This window comes from Heterodontus francisci, chromosome 2, assembly GCF_036365525.1.
Source record: "Heterodontus francisci isolate sHetFra1 chromosome 2, sHetFra1.hap1, whole genome shotgun sequence".
NCBI classification, from domain to species: Eukaryota; Metazoa; Chordata; class Chondrichthyes; order Heterodontiformes; family Heterodontidae; genus Heterodontus; species Heterodontus francisci.
In genome coordinates this window covers 137,308,220-137,326,258 of record NC_090372.1, presented here as the reverse complement: position 1 = coordinate 137,326,258, position 18,039 = coordinate 137,308,220, and the positions used below count along the sequence as shown (strand labels likewise).

The 18,039-nt window shown below is 40.7% G+C and overlaps 1 protein-coding gene across 1 annotated transcript in view; it reads left to right on the top strand.

Annotated features, from left to right (window-relative positions):
* Positions 1-18,039, top strand: part of LOC137380783 (adenylate cyclase type 1-like) — a 430,168-nt gene that overhangs the window by 264,920 nt on the left and 147,209 nt on the right. Inside the window, exons 8-9 of the mRNA XM_068053137.1 lie at positions 5,773-5,914; positions 16,272-16,427. Coding sequence (XP_067909238.1) covers positions 5,773-5,914; positions 16,272-16,427 — 298 coding nt within the window. The remainder of the gene's footprint in view (positions 1-5,772; positions 5,915-16,271; positions 16,428-18,039) is intronic.

Sequence of the window (18,039 nt, the reverse complement as noted above, 5' to 3'; positions counted from 1 at the left end):
TTACTTAAATATTTAAAGTTGGGTTCCGTCGTTGAGTGGCAGGGGGTTGGGGCCGCCATGGAGCCTCGCGCCACCGGGAAGATTGGGCCCAGGTTGTCGGTGTCAGGCTTCATGGCCGGCTGCTGCCACTGCGATCTTCCGGCCCTCCCCGCCACGGAGCCCAACACCGGGAGCTCAACAAAATCGAGCCCAGAGTTTCAGGGCAGGTCTCAGTTCTGTTGAATGCTCGTGGGGTTTGAACCAGGAAGTAAGAGGTGATTAGGTTTCAAAGTGCTTCTTTGAGGGGTTCTTTGTGCTTCCCTGACTTGGTCTTTTACCACAATGCCTTCTAATCATGGTCAATATTTTGGAATTCCCTGCCTAGCCACTTTGTGGAAGCACCACACCAGATGCACTTTAGTAAATCAAGGACAAAGCCAAACATAACCTACTCAAAACAGCTAGGAAGGGTAAAAAGCTAGCTTTTCCAGCATTGCCTACATCCTGGGCTGGATTTTGTGTAGCAGGTGGGGGGGCTCCCAGCACCAGCCCCGCGTCTGCATTTTCGCAGCCCCCCGGAGTGATCCTCCAGTGTTATTCAGTTAAAGATTCACGAGCCAGGAACCCCACCCCTTTAAAGAGGGGAAACCCGCTTCCATGAGTTGCCGGTCACTGGATGCGGTGGTCACTGCCGGTACTGCAGAGGCCTCTGACCTTGGCCCAGCGCTGGAACCCCAGACAAGTGGTAAGTAAGGCAGGGTCACCAGGGCTTGTCCAGGAGGCCCCAGTGAGGGGCTGGTGGGTGGTGGTGACCGTGAAGTCCTGGGGGTGGGGGGTCCCGGGGGTAAAATTGTTCCCAGCGGGGATTCTCTGTGGGCCACAAATAGCCCATGGAGCACCCCCCCCACCAAACCCACAGGGAGGACGTCGAGTGTTGCAAGGCGTCCTCCCTGCATGGCGGAGCCCCCTCACCCTCTCCCCCCCCATGAATAGGCCACTTAAGGGCCTCAAATAGCCTCTGGACAGGAAGGCCATCATCGGCCTACCCTGCCCCCGGGAAGATCATTTGGCGATGTGGTGGCGACCGGCCCTCCACCCCCGCCTCTCCCCACCACCCAGTGTGATACTCCATGCCCACCTGCTCCTTCTCCATCTTGGGAGGCCAATAAAATCCCAGCCCCTGAGAACATTTTTTCAAAAGTTAGTATATTTTATTTTTCTTAGGAACATAGGAATAGAAGTATTCAGCCTCATGAGCCTGTTTCGCCATTCAGTTAGATCATGTCTTACCTATAAGTCAGCTCCCTGCACCTTTGCTCTATATTCCTTGATAGCCTTAATTAACAAAAATAAATTACCTTTAAAATTTCTATTTCCTGTACATCCAGTGCCTTTTAAGGAAGGATTCTAGATTCTCACTACCCTTTTGTGTGAAGAAGTGCTTCTTCATTTAACTCCTAAATATCCTACCTGTAATTTTATGATTGTGCCTCTTGTTCTGCATTATCCCACCAGAGAAAATAGTTTCTCTGTATCTACCTGCCAAATCCCTTTATCATTTTAAACACCTCGATTAGATCACTGCACAACCTTCTAACCTCAAGGGAATACAAGCCACGTTTATGTATGTCTATGGTGAAGAGCTGAGACACCAGCACAGATCCCTGGGGAACACCACTCATCAGATCCCACCAGTCAGAGATTGTTCCCTTTAGCTCTCTTCCATCTTTTATATCCCAACAAATTACAGACTCATGTCAAAAGGTTAACCTCTATTCCACGTGCTTTTATTTTTGCTAATAAACTATCGTGCAGAACCTTATTAAACACCTTCTTGAAGTCCGTATAGCTGACATTATTGACAGTGCCCTATCCACCATGTTCAATGACCTCCTCAAAAAATTCAACTAGGTTGGTAATACATGACTTACCCTTCACTAATCCATGCCGACTTTCTTTCATCAGCTTATTCTTGTCCAGATGCTCAGTAATTCTGTCCATGATGATAGATTCCAGTAGCATCACTGCAATTGATGGTAAACTGATGGGTTTGTAGTAACCTGGTTTATCAGTCCCTCCCTTCTTAAATAATGGAGTGACATTTACAATTTTGTCATCCAAATGCACAATTCCTGAAGCTAAATTCCAGCTGTGGAAAAAAGGTTCTTCACACAATTTGAATCTTTCATTTTATCAAATCTTGTAAATGGAAAAAAAAATGATAATTATAGGAGCACACAATTGAAACCAGTTGGAAAATCCTGTCTGAAGCAAAATTATACTATTCCTCATGTTGCCAATAAAGGGATTACCAGTATTGATTTAAACAGTTTAAGCGTCGATCTGTATGGTACCATTAAATGCATCGACTACAAAATGATAGTTGATTTAATCATAAGGGGCAACATTTTCTGGATTTAGAAAATATTCAGCTGTTGGGACCGTTTTTGAGTCCTGACCCCATTTGCAGCAGCAACACTCCTTCCAGTTCAATCTTGCAGAAGGTGGATAATTAAGAATCCGTCTCCGAGATCGCTCTCCAATAATGGACAGCGGGTGACCTGAGGAGGCGGGAGGTTGATTCAGTGTGTCCCATTACAAGGGCAGCTAGCAGCCTTAACTGTGTCTGCAGTGAGAGTGTTGCTGAGGGAAATACAGCAGGAGTGGGAGGGATGCAATAGAGGTGTGATCAGTCTAATGGGAGTGGCTGCCACTTCATAACCCCTAGCACTATCGGAGAGATCAGTCTCCAGGAGCTTCTCATACATTGGCAAGCCTCTGCCAGCGGAACACATCAGTCTTGACATTTTTGTTGTTCAAGGTTAGAAAACCTTGAACTCCCAGGCCGCTTTGACCTCCCGCTGTAAAGCCACCTCGTCTAACACAGTGTGGGGCCTATGCGACGCTGGGAAAATTGCAATGTCGGTAAAAGATTGTAGTTAATTGCCTTATTATTCACCTCAATTGGCTTCCTGTCGCTTCTGGGTAGGTTGCTGACATCAGACTCAGCCTGCTCCTGGAAGAAGGAACATCTTGGCAAACCGGCTTGAGGCATTTTTCCTCTAATTTTGCTGAGCCCCCTGCCTCCAAACATGCCTCCATAGGTCTGGTAAAATTCCATCCCCATCCCATCCCAGGTCTCTCCTTGCAAAATGGATCTCAAAAAGATTAAAGCAAACTGAAAGTTAAATGTTCTGGGCTAGAGTTGTCAGCTATTTATAGTCAAATTCATTATGAAGAGATACATAAAAGCAGATATTCCTACAAATTTCTGTTATACAGCCAAATACAAATTATAAACAAGGGAGAAATGTGGAACCACTGCAGAAGTTTATTTTTTTAACATGGAGAAAGGAGTTAGATTTTTGGAAGGGAATATTTGCACTTTATATATCTGTATCCATCATTGATAGGTCAGCAATGGCATGATTTGGATCAAGAAAAGAATACTGTCAACGCTGTCCTAACAACGTTCCTTAACCTCCAGGACATAATCTCCCACTCAACCAGCATTCCAATTGCCACACCATCCATACTGAATTCTTCTTTGAGTAAGATTACCAATTTGGTGCCATTTGTTGTGCATTTAGCAGTTTTTTATGTACGTGTCCATGGCAGATGAAACAGCTCAAACCCCTAATCCATCAGAAAGTGGAGACTTGCACTCCAGCAGCCTCAGCTAGACTTTCAGAGGTGAATGGTCAGTCTGCTAACCAACTGTAACAACCAAATCCTGGGAATTTGTTTTCTTTCTCATTCATTGCTTAGTGAATTGGCCTTACTTTATCTTGCCTAAAAGAAAATTCACATAAACAGCAGCCAGAAAGAGAAAAAGAGCTGTGACCAAATGTTGAGTCTTTGAAAGCAACAAAAGAATGATGTACCAGAGCCAGGGGAGATGCGCAGTGATGTTATTTGCAAGAAAGTTATATTGTTTGTTAGGCTGTCAATGCTGGAAAGGAGCAGCTCCATGTAACTGGAATTTTCAGACCTTTGTGAAATGTAGAATTTATGTTCTATGTGTATGAACTAATAACTCATAAGTTTGGATGACTCACATTTAAATGAGTTGTGGATGGTGTAACATTTCTTTCACTAAATTACTGTTTATGTAGCATGTTCTAAAGTAATGAAACATTAGATATGAAATGTTGAATAAATTATACCAAATGATGGAAAATGTGACAATTTTTCATATAGATATGTGTAATTACAAAAAAGGAACCATGCAATCTGTCCACCCACACATTCTGGGTAAAAAAAAGAAGAAAAAAAAAAGTCCTGGAGTCTATTGTATTGAAGTGTACTAGATCGTTTGCAGTTTTAAAATATGACTTTTCTTCATATGTGCATATTTTGTATTCTCCTCTCCCCGCCCTCTCCAGTATGATTCCCCAGACAGGACAGTAAGTTGATAATTGACCCAGTCACTAAGCAATGTCCCAGAATGTCTCAAGTCAACTCTTCGTCCAATCGTTTTCCTTTCTCTCTGCCGCCACTGTCTGCATTTGCCTTTTCTCCTTAGTGAAATCTCAGGAAGTGGGGAATTGTTTGTGTGTGTGTGTGTGTGTGTGTGTGTGTGTGTGTGTGTGTGTGTGTGTGTGTGTGTGTGTGTGTGTGTGTGTGTGTGTGTGTGTGTGTGTGTGTGTGTGTGTGTGTGTGTGTGTGTGTGTGTGTGTGTGTGTGTTTTTAAGTGTAAAAACTTAAACCAACTACATATTAAAAAATAATTTAAACACCAGCACACAATGAATGCCTGTGAAGAAGCACCACTTCAGAGGTCCTTCGTTCCAGAAAGTTACCTCAATGACAGTGTACATGTGAATCCAAGACTAACCTGTATGAAGATAAGAAGTTGACTGAACTTGTAATAGTTGGTACCAATGGAATTATTGTATCAGTATCCATCCAGTTCTAAGTACTAATTTCCAAATGTATTTGTGGGTCTGCTGAAGATGGGCAAAATAGGGAAAGGTATAGAGGGGAAAAGGGTCAGCATGTGGTGGGGAGGAAACTATATTGTAACTTCCTATAACTGCTCTAGCTACATTTTTACACCTTTTATTATACAGATGGCCATTCCCCTTAGCTTATGTTTTCCTTCGGTAAATGAACAGCTACTCCATGAGAAAATAGGGGTTGTCAGCAAAAGAATATTGTGCCACATGAGGTGTCAGCTGTCAGTCAGTACAGGATAAGATGACCCACTGTGAAGGGAGGAATAAAATGGCATGGAGTCAGATACCTGGTTAAGGATAACAGGAATTAGCCATTTAATTTCCACTTGTAACAATATATTTGCCAAAATTAATACATGATTGCATTGTAGCTTTTTAGTATGTTTCCAGTGCATAATCCAAAACAAATGTGTAACAAAATTGACAAATTATTAAATTGTATTCATCAGCTCTATTATCCATCATTGATAAAACATAACCCTCAGCTACACAACAAAATTATGTTTTCTCAAAGTTTCATGTGCTCCTGACAATTCCATAGTTTTTTCTGGAATGTTTTGCTATTTTTAACATCTAGCTATTTTTAGTTTTCAGGAAAAAGAAGTAAAACCTAAACAGAATGCAACATTTCTAAATGGCTTTGATGGCATTATTGGGTACTTGTAAAGGCTTGGGTTAAATACCAATAGGTTCTATAACTCTCAAATTACTTGAGAGCAATAATTAGGGGCCTTCATAACTCCCTGGTGAAGACACTATGCTTGTTTATGTTCATAATCAATTCAGTGATCGGCTGCAGTGTTACTTTTGTTTAATATCTTCACTTTGGTTTTAGAAAGGTTCATATAACAAAGACCACCTTGGAGTGCCTGAATGGAGATTATGAAGTGGAAGCAGGATATGGGCACGAGAGAAACAGTTTCCTTAAAAAGCATAACATTGAAACCTTCTTCATCGTGCCCTCTCATCGAAGGAAAGTGAGTCAAAAACTGATCTCTGGATTCACAGTTCAGATTTAAACCTATGGAAATATTACATTGAAATGTCAAGATACAACTGAGATTCCAGTTACTGAATTGTGTTAAATGACAAGAATTACTAAATTAGTACTTGAGTTATGTTTTCAACCTTAAACCATGACATATTTACATGGGATGATCTTTAATTTCTGCCCAAAATTGGGCACAACGACAGTGGACAGGCTATGCTCCTTCCTCATTGGTGTCAGCATGAGGCATGAGCCATTTTGAAGCCTGATTCTCATTAGCATGCTGCCAATGAGTTGCAAGCGCCAAGCAGGTGACCCGTGACAATTCACCGGTTGTGGGAGAGCAGGACAGCTGGTTGGATCTGGGGATGAGGGTAGTGGAAGGAGGCGGCGGGGGGTGGTGGTGGGTGGGGTGGGGAATGATCTATGGTGGCTTTGAACAGCCTTCCAGTGGTTCAGTGTTTATTTGGGGGGCCCAGCACTCCTGCTCCTCCTGGGTGCATCCAAAAAAGTTTCTTGGCTGATTTTTGAGTGGTAACCTGTATTCCCTTAAAGGGTATGCAGGGTAAGTTATTCAAATAATTCTATTTAACCCAATAAAGATAAATATTGCTAGAAAATGTAAATGCCGATTGTGCAATTATTCTGTTCCACATCAGAAGTTGGATTTACTCCAATCTAGGTAAAGGATATGAAAGTTTCCTCATGATAGGTAGCAAGGGCTAGAAATTAAATTAATTCAGAATGCAGTGTTGAGGTAATGACTGCTGTAGAAAAAAATGTCTCTTGGAGTTTGGGTGCAGATACCATAGCTGTTTTGTAAGATTACAATGTTACATTCTCACACTACAGAATGCATTGAGGTTGGGTTTATTAACTGACAAAGATTTGAAATACTCCTTTCATGAGGATTTAGATGCCAATTTTGTATCATTGATTTTCATTCAGTCTTTTATATACTCAGAAATAGCACTAATTTGGAACATTTTTCACCAGATTGTAATTTGGTATGTGCATTAGACCCAGTATACACACTATTAACTGTTAAGCAGTTGTAATTTTGTGGATTAGTAATAATTAATACTATAAGCTTGCTCCTGGAAGTATATTTTTGTTTGCTACCTATTTGTTAATTAGTAATTAATGTGGACCATGTCAATTTACTCAGTATTTAATTTATTTCAATATTGGGTTAATTTCTCCCATTTAAAATCTGACATTCATGCACAAGAGGGAACCAAAAAATATTCACTGAGCAGAGAAAAAAATGTTGCTTAAAGGAGTCTCTTTGGTAACTTGGAGGAAGAAGAGCAGCAACAGCATGAGATGATGGCCTAAGCCTCGGAGGTTTGTGGCAATAGGCTATATCACCCACCTGGACTTCAGCAGTGAATGATGCCTGAGGGATTTCTCATTGACCAGGATAAAATCTCAGATTTTTACTGACTCCTGAAACAAAATGTGCAGCCACAGAGCAATCTGGATAGTTCTTTCAGTAGAAGTCATATTGACAACAATAATTAATTTCTATGCCATTGTGTGCTTCTGAGCATCAATAGTAGATATAGCTTATAACAGCCAGTGTACAATTCACCATTGAGATTACAAGATGCGTGCTTCTACCATAATATGACAGATTAACTACAGTAGCAGCATACAGAACTAGTTAAAGAGGTTGTAGTTAGCTGCCTAAGCTCTATGGTCTGGAGTTCCCTCCCTAAACATCTTCACCTCTCTATCTTTATCTCCTCCTTTAACACACTCTTTAAAGCCTACTTCTTTGACCAAGCTTTTGGTCACCTGTCCGAATATCTCCTTATGTGGCTCAATGCCAAAGTTTGTTTGATAGAGTTCCTGTGAACTGACTTCAGATATTTTCCTACATAAACACTATATAAATGCAAGTTGTTGATCCAGCTTTACCATGTGGCATCCCTTGAACACCACTGACTGCAGTAACATCACCATTTGTTCACCTGCTGACGAAGCCCACAATTTTACCAAGAGAGTCCCAGTTTCCTCAATATTCAGATGCTAACTCCCGTGGAAGATAATGTAAGCCAACACTCATTTTTAGAAAAGGGCATATTATGTACGCCATGTGGTGAGGAGTGTGAGTGGTTCCCACTGTTCAACTCCCACCTGACTGCAGCAAGTGTTTTCTTTTGTTATTAGGGTTTTAACCCCTTAGTGTTTTTGTCAAATAAACAGGGAGCGACAGGTTTTCTTGTCAGTTTAAAACAGAAGATTAATTATTTATTGGACATTATGCCTTATCCCGAAATTATCACAATTACATCCACTCACACATTCACTCGTGCACACATACTCATAAGAAGAGACAGATAGAGAAGAAAAGGGGTAAGTGGTTTGAAGTGAGGTAGGGTTTCAGGGTTCATGGTAAACCTGTTGAATTCTCTCGGAGGTCAAGTTCTCATTAGTTGCAAGCCTGAGGTGTTCGTAGATTTCTCTGTTGGTTGAAAGTTCAGTTTGAAGACATAGGATCACTTCCAATTCACTGCTGCACAAGTTGAAAATGTGAAATTCACAGCCGGGTACCTTCCTTCTTGGCATGTTGGATTTTCTCCCAGCCCTCAGCTGGACAAGCTTTGGTGATGCTTCTTCCTGGGTCTCTCTCTCTCTCTCTCGCTCCAGAGAGCTACCTTTTAAGGTCAAAAATGGTTTCACACCTTTGCCTCTGTTGGTAGACTTTTCCTCCATGTGATGGCCGACAGTAGCCCATGGTTGTGGCTACTTCACACCTTCTTTGTTTCAGAAGAACCCATTCAATTCAGAAATGTCTCTTGATGGGTTTAGGATGGCTACAATTAACCCCTCATAGATTTGAATGTATTATTTTTTCCTTGCTAGGCAGCAGCCATTTTGAAACACATTGTCCACTTTTTTTTTAAAGTCCATTTTTATAACTCTGCAGATTGAGTTCTCATAGTTTCAATCGCAGCACTTTATGTGAGCATCACACATCCTCCAAATGGGAAAAAAAAGAAATTCCTTGGATTTCATTTTTTTTTGGTTTAAAAGGAACAAAAGAAAGCTGAAAGGTATAGGGGTCACACCACTGCACACATGGCACCCACACCTCAAACTGACAACTGCTACAGCTGGAATTTCTGTAATAGCCATTTCTTTGTTCAACCTAAAGTTTTACATGATTCTTTCTTTGGATGAGGTACAATTGTAATTAAATTTTCCTTTCTGGGTGTTGAAGTTTTGCCCAGGAATGCTTCTGTTTAGAACATTTTGTGTTCTCTTTTATCTTGTTCCCACCTTTACTGTTCCAAGGCATGAGATATGTAAATTTATGTTACTGCATTGTTCTGGGTTGCTTTCAAATTCCACTGTCTGCTGAGGCTTTAACCCCTTAACTGCTGTTCCACAACACATGGGTTTAATAGTTTCGGTTCCGGCACATTGCTAATTCTTATCTCCAGGGTGATAATGGGTGATGAATTATTTTTTAGCCCCTGTGAGGTGTTTGGGTTCTCACCTGCACTTTGTCTTTAGTGACTTCTGAATCTGTTTGGCTGGGTTTAGTTGGCTCTGGATTGAAAACCTGACCCTTTGATTTTTCAGTGGGCACATCCACAATTACCTCACTTTTAGCTTTCCGGTGGCTTTCACAAGTGTTGTTTACTTTAGGGTATTTTATCTTACCTTTTCCTTTTACTTCAGGGATGGGTTTTGTCCTAATCTGCCCCATGTCCTCTGGGATACTATTACTTGTGCACCTGCGCCGTGGCGCCGGGCACTGTTGCCGGGGATGGAGCGCTGCCCCCTCTACATCATCGGGGGTGGTAGCTCTGCCCCCTCCATTTAAATGAGCCTCCGTGTGAAATATTGCAGGTGACGGCTGCTCCCTGCAGGTGGACCACCGAGAGCAAAGTACACCTCCACATTTGCGGCGCGCTAGTAACATTCAGGCCCAAGGATCACTTCCAATTCACTGTTGCACGAGTTGAAAATGATGAATCCACAGAAAGGTTCTTTCCTTCTTGGCATGTTCAATTTTTTATACCAGCTGTCAGCTGGACAGGCTGTTGCGATGCTTTTTCCTGGCTTGCTCTCTCTCTCTCTCTCTCTCTCTCTGTCCAGAGAGCTACCTTTTAAGGTCAAAAATGGTTTCACACCTTTGCCTCTGTTGGGAGACACAGATTTTTCTCAATGTGGTGGCTGACTTTAGCCCATGGATGTGGCTACTTCATACCTTCTTTGTTTCAGAAGAGCCCATTCAGTACAAAAATGTCTCTTGATGGGTTTAGGGTGGGTGCAATTGACACCTGTTGCTTTGGATGTATTCTTTTGTCCTTGCCAAGCCTCACACAGCTTGAATACACGAACCAGGGGCTGGATTTTTCAAACTCACCGCCGATTCCAAGAATGGTGCGGCACATGTGCGAGATGTGCGCCACAGGATCAGCGGCTCATTAACATGGATGGGCGGAACAACCTCCCCCGATAAAGTAGAAGGGGAGGGCACTCCATCCCCTGCAATGGCGTCTGGCTCCACCGTGCAATTTCCTAACTCTTCAAGGAGAAAGCTGCAATGCATCTTACAGATCACAATTGGAATAACAATGTATAAGTTACTTTGTCAAGAACACAGGAGCTGCTGCAGTTTCATTTCAACATTCTGTATCATTCCAAAACATTGGCATAGAATATTGGCTGAAAATATTCAGAAACCATTTTTCCTTATATTGAACTCTGTTCTATATATGATAGGATTGTCACTACAAAATCACTCCTTTTTTATTCATTCACAGGATATGGGCATCACTGGCAAGACTAGCATTTATTGCCCATCCCGAATTTCCCGAGAGAAGGTGGTGGTGAATTGCCTTTGTGAACCAGTGCAGTCCATGTGGTGTATGTACACCCACAGTGCTGTTAGGAAGGAAGTTCCAGGATTTTAACACAGCATTATTGAAAGAACAGCAATATACTTCCAAATCAGGATGGTGTGTGACTTGGATAGAAACTTGCTGGTGGTGGTGTTCCCATGCATCTGCTGCCCTTCTCCTTCTAGGTGGTAGAGGTCGTGGGTTTGGGAGGCACTGTCTAAGAAACCTTGGCAAGTTGCTGCAGTGCATCTTGTAACTGGTGCACTCCGCAGTCACGGTCCAGCAGTGGTTGAGGGGTAATTGCTTAGGGTGATGGATGGGGTACTAATCTAGCAGGTCACTTTGACCTGGATGGTATCGAGCTTCTTCAGTGTTGTTGGGGATGCTCTCATCCAGTCAAGTGGTGAGTATTCTATCACACTTCTGACTGCCTTGTCGAAGGTGGAAAGGTTTTGAGGAGTCAGGAGGTGAGTCGCTCACTGTAGAATAGCCAGACTTTGACCTGCTCTTGTAGTCACAGTATTTTTGTGGCTGGTCCATTTATGTTTCTGGTCAATGGTAACTCCCAGGATGTAGATGGCGGGGAATTCGGCAATGGTAATGCCATTGATCATCAAGGTGAGGTAGTTAGATCCTCTCTTGTTAGAGATGGTCATTGCCTGCCACTTGTGTGGTATGAATGTTACTTGCTACTTATCAGCCCAAGCCTGAATGTTGTCCAGTTCTTGCTGCATGTGGACATGGACTGCTTCATTATCTGAGGAGTTGTGAATGGAACTGAACACTGTGCAATCATCAGCGAACATCTCACTTGTGACCATATGATGGAGGGAAGGTCATTGATGTTCTTTATATTGCAGACGTTCAAAAGTAGAGTAACTATCCTATGCACACACAGTTCTCATATTAAATGTAACAGGGGAGTAGATATCAACAGAAATTAGCTTGAGCCATGTGGTTCTTTGTTTTGGTTGTTAAATTACCCATCATAAACTCACAAGCACATGAAAATAGTTAATTCCTTGTAAAGTATTTCATAGGGACAGTGGAAAACACCTAACCTTTGTCATGTTGAACTTGTATATGGCTTTGCTGAGGCCACATCTAGAGTACTGCATTCCAGATTATGGGAAAGATATAGAATTTTTGGAGGGGGGAATCTTAGTGGAGGGATATGAGGCTGATTTCTGAATTTGGGGGCTGAGTTAGTTAGGAAAATGATCTATTCTGTAGAGAAGAGGCCGAATTGGAGAAACTTGATGAAGATATTTAGAGAGTTAGAATAACTTGGATCCAGAAATGATCTGTCAGGAACAGGATTTAAGGACTATGAAACAAAAGTTCAACCTTAAGAGGGTGATAGACTTGTGGAAAAGATTACCAGTGGGCTTGGCACAATAGAAAATAACAGGCTTTAAGAAGGACTGGATGAATTCCTATTGAGAGACATTGGAAGGCAGTTACTTCCAGAATCATTAAATTGATAGGCTGCTTGGAAGGATAGGCTACATGGACCAATGTTCTCCCCCTGTCCAGAAAATACTGTGATTACATATCCAATATCGGCAAGCAAAATTCGCTTCTCCCCATCTTGTTTGTTCAGGTTAAAGGTAATTTGTAAAAATCTTTCCAGCATAGCAAACAACCCACTGACTATGTAGAACAACAATTCCAACTACATGATTTCCCACCCCTCCCTCCACATTCTCACCTCTCACTCCCCATTCCCAGAGCAAAATATTTTTCAGAATTCAAAAACAAACAAACTGCCTCAACCCTTTGTCCTGCATTGTTCCCAGTACAAGTGCAGTCATGCCGAGATGCCCGAATATGTTAATCTATTCCCACAAGCAATAAGCAATCAAAAAGTATATTAGCTTCTCAAAATATATATGTGATTTACACTTTTGAAAATTCAATTAAAAGATAAGCATTTTCTCTCTTCCCCCTTTCTTGTATCTCCCTGTATCCCAAATTATCCCTGCCTAAAAAGGAAAGGTTTCCAAATAGTCATCTTTTAAACCAACCACTCAGAAGTCAAAGTTTACTGTTTTACTATAATACCATGGTGGAGACTATCTGCCATTTGACTATGAAGGAGTGGAAACCTAATCCTCCTTTGTTCTGTATCAAAATTAAGTCAGTTTATTGACCACTCAATGAATCAATTTCTTAATGGGGAGGTTTTCATGGGTCTGCATTCAGACACACTTGGTGCATGGGTACAGCAAGTATCGCAAAATCAACCCAATTGAATTGTATGCCTGTAAAAGAAACAGCCTGATTTTCCTCCCATTTTTTTCAACAGGAAAATCTCCCCTTACAAATATGTGTGGGGATGTGGATACTTTTTTTAAACCTTATTGAAAAATTTGTAATTAAAGTCGTGTTTGGAGTATGTGAAATTATATTCCATGTTACGCTAAAGATAATGGCTTGTAATGTGCAAGTTAATCTGAAAATGATTTTTATCTTTGATATAAAAGCTCCTATGCAGTAGAGCTGTTCAGCTTATGCTTTCATTTTCTAAAGTCAGGATTCTCAACCATTTTGCTTCTGAGGATCCCTCTCATGTTTTAAAAGTTCTACAGAGCCCCTGTAGCACAATACAAATATTTTTGTATAAAAATTAGTCATACAATTAAACATATATTATATATATATTATCCATTCATGGAATATGGGCATTGCTGGTAAGGCCAGCATTTATTGCCCATCCCTAATTGCCCTTGAGAAGATGGTGGTGGTTATTATTGTACTATTTACAAAATATGAAACTTGGATGATTGAATTAAGGTGTACTGAATGGCCTACCTCATATGTAGTTATCGCAATCTTGTAGAAAGGCCCTAGGACTTAATTTAGTTAGTACTAAATCAGTTTAGTCAGACTTGCAAGTGTTGGTCCCATGGTATTTAATGGATAGGTTGCAGAGTAATTCTGGTATGCTATGATTGGGAAATTTCTATGCTTGCAGCAGGGCGGGATAATGTCTCAAGTAATTTGCCCCAGCTTCCTTCATAAAATTTTAAATAATGTATCCCGCAAGGAGCTGTATGTTTCTAAACTGACGCAGATCTCGATATAAGTGGAGATGTCTATAAAGATGTTAATAAATATTCAACATAATTTTTTGAAAGTTAAGAAGAAGTATCAAAGTTCTGAAAAGGGTCTGTTAATTTTTAATCACTGGAAAGTTTGTGACCAACAGTCAAACGGGATCATGCAGGAGGGCCAGACACTGTATAAAAAAAATGGCAGCCAGCTTTGCAGCAAGAGAATAGATGTAGCATCTATGAAAATAACTTGAAGAAATATTTCGGTATTTATTCAGTTTGCTTTCTAATAGTTACTACATTGAAACCCAGTTTTAATAATAACAAAAACCAAAAGTGATACAACAGCACACACATGTAGCTTAATGTTAAGATCACCCTGACAGTGGTTCCTCCCCCTGCTATCAGTATTATTCATTTCCAGCCAATGGTATTGATTCCCACTTGTGGGGGTCAGCACATCTATGTCTGTGTTGGTCATATTTGATGCAGAGGGACTGCGCCGGTTTCTCGTCCATCTCGATGAGGGCGAGAGGTCACAATCGCTCGTGCAAGTCTACGATGTATTGCGGCTGCTCTGTGGATAATCCAGGCTCAGGCTGCACGAGCAGGTTCAGATACTCCCAATTTTTCATAGGCTCTGCACTCCTCATCCTCAATTTTTATGGTTTGTACTAAATTGTTTTCCCAGAGCTCTGCTCCCCTGTTGTAAATATGGGCACAAAGAGCATTGCTGCCAGTCAGTGATAAGAGGTAATGCCAAGCAGAGGGTAGTGTAAGCTACAAAGTTATTTTTAGCAGACCCTTTGAAACCTTCTCGCGGATCCCTGGCAGTCCATGGGTCCCTGGTTGTGAGCCCCTGCTGTAAACCACTTAAACATGCTACTCCTTTCAATTTTCCCTCTGTCCTGCTGGGAGATATCACAGCACACCTAACCTTTTGACGCAGCTCATGTAGGGAATTCAATAGAGAAAGATTCGAGTTTACATCCATTGACCCTGTGTTGCAACATACCTGAGAAAAGCATTTTAACTCCTATTGAAGAGTAGGGGCAGAAGCTGGCTAATGAGGAATGCTGGCATTAGTAAATAGAACCTTTTTCCATTTTAACACGCTCACTGTCATAATCAAACACTCATAAGCCAAATATAGCATGGGAAAGTGATATGGCAGAGCTCCCTCTAGTCTATCTTAACAATACATCTTCAGCGAGCATCTGAAGAGCAATCCCGCCAGCACCAATTTGACATTTCCATTCTCATTTCACATACAACTAACCTAAGGGACTCTTTTAGTAGGTCTGCCAATTTGATGTCAATTAGTATTGACTTGTGGTTAGTTCTGTGCTTTCGGCTTGGAGCCATTAGGAAATGTGTTGAGACAGCTCAAGTTATGCACAGAAGTACATAGAAGTTACAACATGGAAACAGGCCATTTGGTCCAATTAGTTCTTACTGGTGTTCTAATCACAATTACCCACCCTGTTCTCATAATCCTGCAACCTCTTTTCCTTCATCCACCTATCCAATCTAATCATGCATGTTGACAGTTCCTGCCTCAACATTAACACTGAAAATGAATGCTATAGTCTCACAGTTCTTTATGTGAAGAGTTTTCTGCTGCCTTCTGATCTAAATCTTACATTCTGTGACTCCTTGGTTTTGACTCCTCATCTACTAGAAAGTCTTTTATCTATCCTATAATTTTAAAAGCACTCCTTTTATATTAACCCATAATCTTTGTTGTTACAACAACAAAAAAAGACTCCAACTTTCTTGGTATGTGTATTTTGATAGCAGTTAGCATTCTAATAAATCTGTGTCATACTCTCACTAAGGCCTCAACACCCTTCCTAGGTATGGAGCTCAATACTGTGCATACTAGTATAACTGAGGTCTTAGTAAGATTTTGTAAGGGTAATCGTTACCTCTTTGTTTTTACATTCTCTGCCTCTTGCAATAAAAGCTAGAATTCTTTTTTTTCTCAGTCTTATGAATCTGAGATGTTGCCTTTAATGTTCTGTGAACGTTTACCCCCAAATCCTCTGCTCTTTCACAGCATCAGGCATATTTCTTTTCAATGTATACATCTGCTGTTATTTCTTAGTATAATGCTGCTGTTATTTCTTTTACCAAAATGTATCAACGTACACTTACTGACATTGAATTCCATCTGCCACTTTTTAACCCATTCCCCATCTTATCAATATCCCTTTTGCACTTTCGTTTGGTCTTCTAAAGAATTAACTATAAACCTTTACATCCAGCAAAGAGGGAGGAGAGTTCTACTTTCTAAGTTTGAGTTAGGTTTGAACCCAACTCTCAGGGGTGAAAAGCAAGGCATTTAAACATGCAAATGGCATTGTCTTAAAACTACAATACTTTACCTGTTACAGATATGTTTAGCATTTTTTTCTCTTTTTGGCAGATTTTTCCTGGGTTGATTCTCTCAGACATAAAACCAGCAAAGAGGATGAAATTTAAAACAGTCTGTTACTTACTTGTTCAACTCATGCACTGTCGTAAGATGTTCAAAGCTGAAATCCCTTTTTCCAATGTGATGACGTGTGAGGATGATGACAAGGTAAGCAACGTATCAGAACAATTTTATTCTGATTTTTGTTGATGTACCTGACTGCTTTGAACTAATGAGATCCTCATTTGACAAGGAAATGTGTCAAGGAAGAAGTGCTATTTTCCGCCATTCCTGCCTATTTCTTTTGAAAGTCATTGCCTTCTATATATTCTTGTCCAACAGAATCTCTCAGCATGCCCATTGTGCTGATTGAAAGCTGCTATTTATTTATATCCTCAACACCCTACCCAGCTGGCATGAAGTGGATGAAGCTTTATTATTTGTTTCCTAAATGATACTGCACAGATGTGGATTAACATCAGCAAAAGGAAGACACTAATTCAAACCTAAATATAGGCTCAAGCTACAAATTAGCATTATCAAAATAGTTTGCTTATATTTAAATCATAGCAATTGGAGAGGATAAGAAAGATATGATAGCTTGTAAGGGACTGAAAATAATATATTAAGCAAGTTATTTTTGGTTGTCAGACATTCTACATGAATGCATTCCATTTTTCCAAATTCAGTTGCTTGTTTTCAATTAAGATACGATGTGATTGGCATCCTTCCATCTGACAGAGATGATGGGAATGCAGATTCAGAACTTTGGTGAGGTCAGATGAGAAGATACAATGTGGAACATTTACATAAGTTACTTGCAAGAAAGTAAATTATTTGCCTTTGATATGTTGCTGGTTAAACGTAGCTCAATAGGTGACAGCAGAATATTGTTCTTCCAGCTAAAGATTCATCATTGCTAAGCCCAAACTGACTGGCATTCTACCTTTTTTGCCTTCAGTAGGTAAGGTCTGACATTTCTTGGTCAGGCCTTTAATTGCAATACGAGGCAGTAGTGAAGTGTTGTATTTCAGGGCAAAACAAACCTGGTAGAACCCATCTCATCCCCTGGATGACTGGCAGTGACAGTGGCTGTGGAGAACTCTGTCTTCTAATTGTCTTCATGTTCCTATGCTGCTTGCTGATTTAAAAAGTGTAGTATTGGGAATGAGCAGATGAGAGAACATAAAGGGGAAATAATGAAGAGAAACTGTCAGTGAGGCAGGTATGTAATGATGAATCTTTGCCTGAAACATAGGGGTAAAAAGAATTGCCATAAGACCACTGTATCATTTCTGTGAAAGATGAGCTCTAGAAATGGGTAAGTTTGTAGTTTGACAGTACTCACCAAATAAAAGCTGTTAATTCACTCACATCTGCATGTATCAGCTCTGATATATTAATGCTGTAAACTGAATAAACTGTGCTAACCATAGTAGTGGGGTTAATATTTGAGACTAACATCATGTGTTGGTGCTGGAAAAGCTGGTGTTCCTTTATATTTTTTAAGGTATATTGATACTCTCAATACAATTGGTAACTTTTCCTCCATTCTCTAATATTAGCAAAAAAAGTTGGGTGAGTATACAGTGAGGTTCCCAATTTCTTTGGAACATTTGCGAATAAAGGAAAATAGATTACATGTTAAAAAGTGTACTACAATATGTGATAATACTGGATACTAATGTAACTGGATCCACTGTTGTTGTAAACCTATTGTTTGCCAAATTTGGCATCATAGCAACCATAGGGTTGCCGTTTTGATACCAAAATGGTGTCT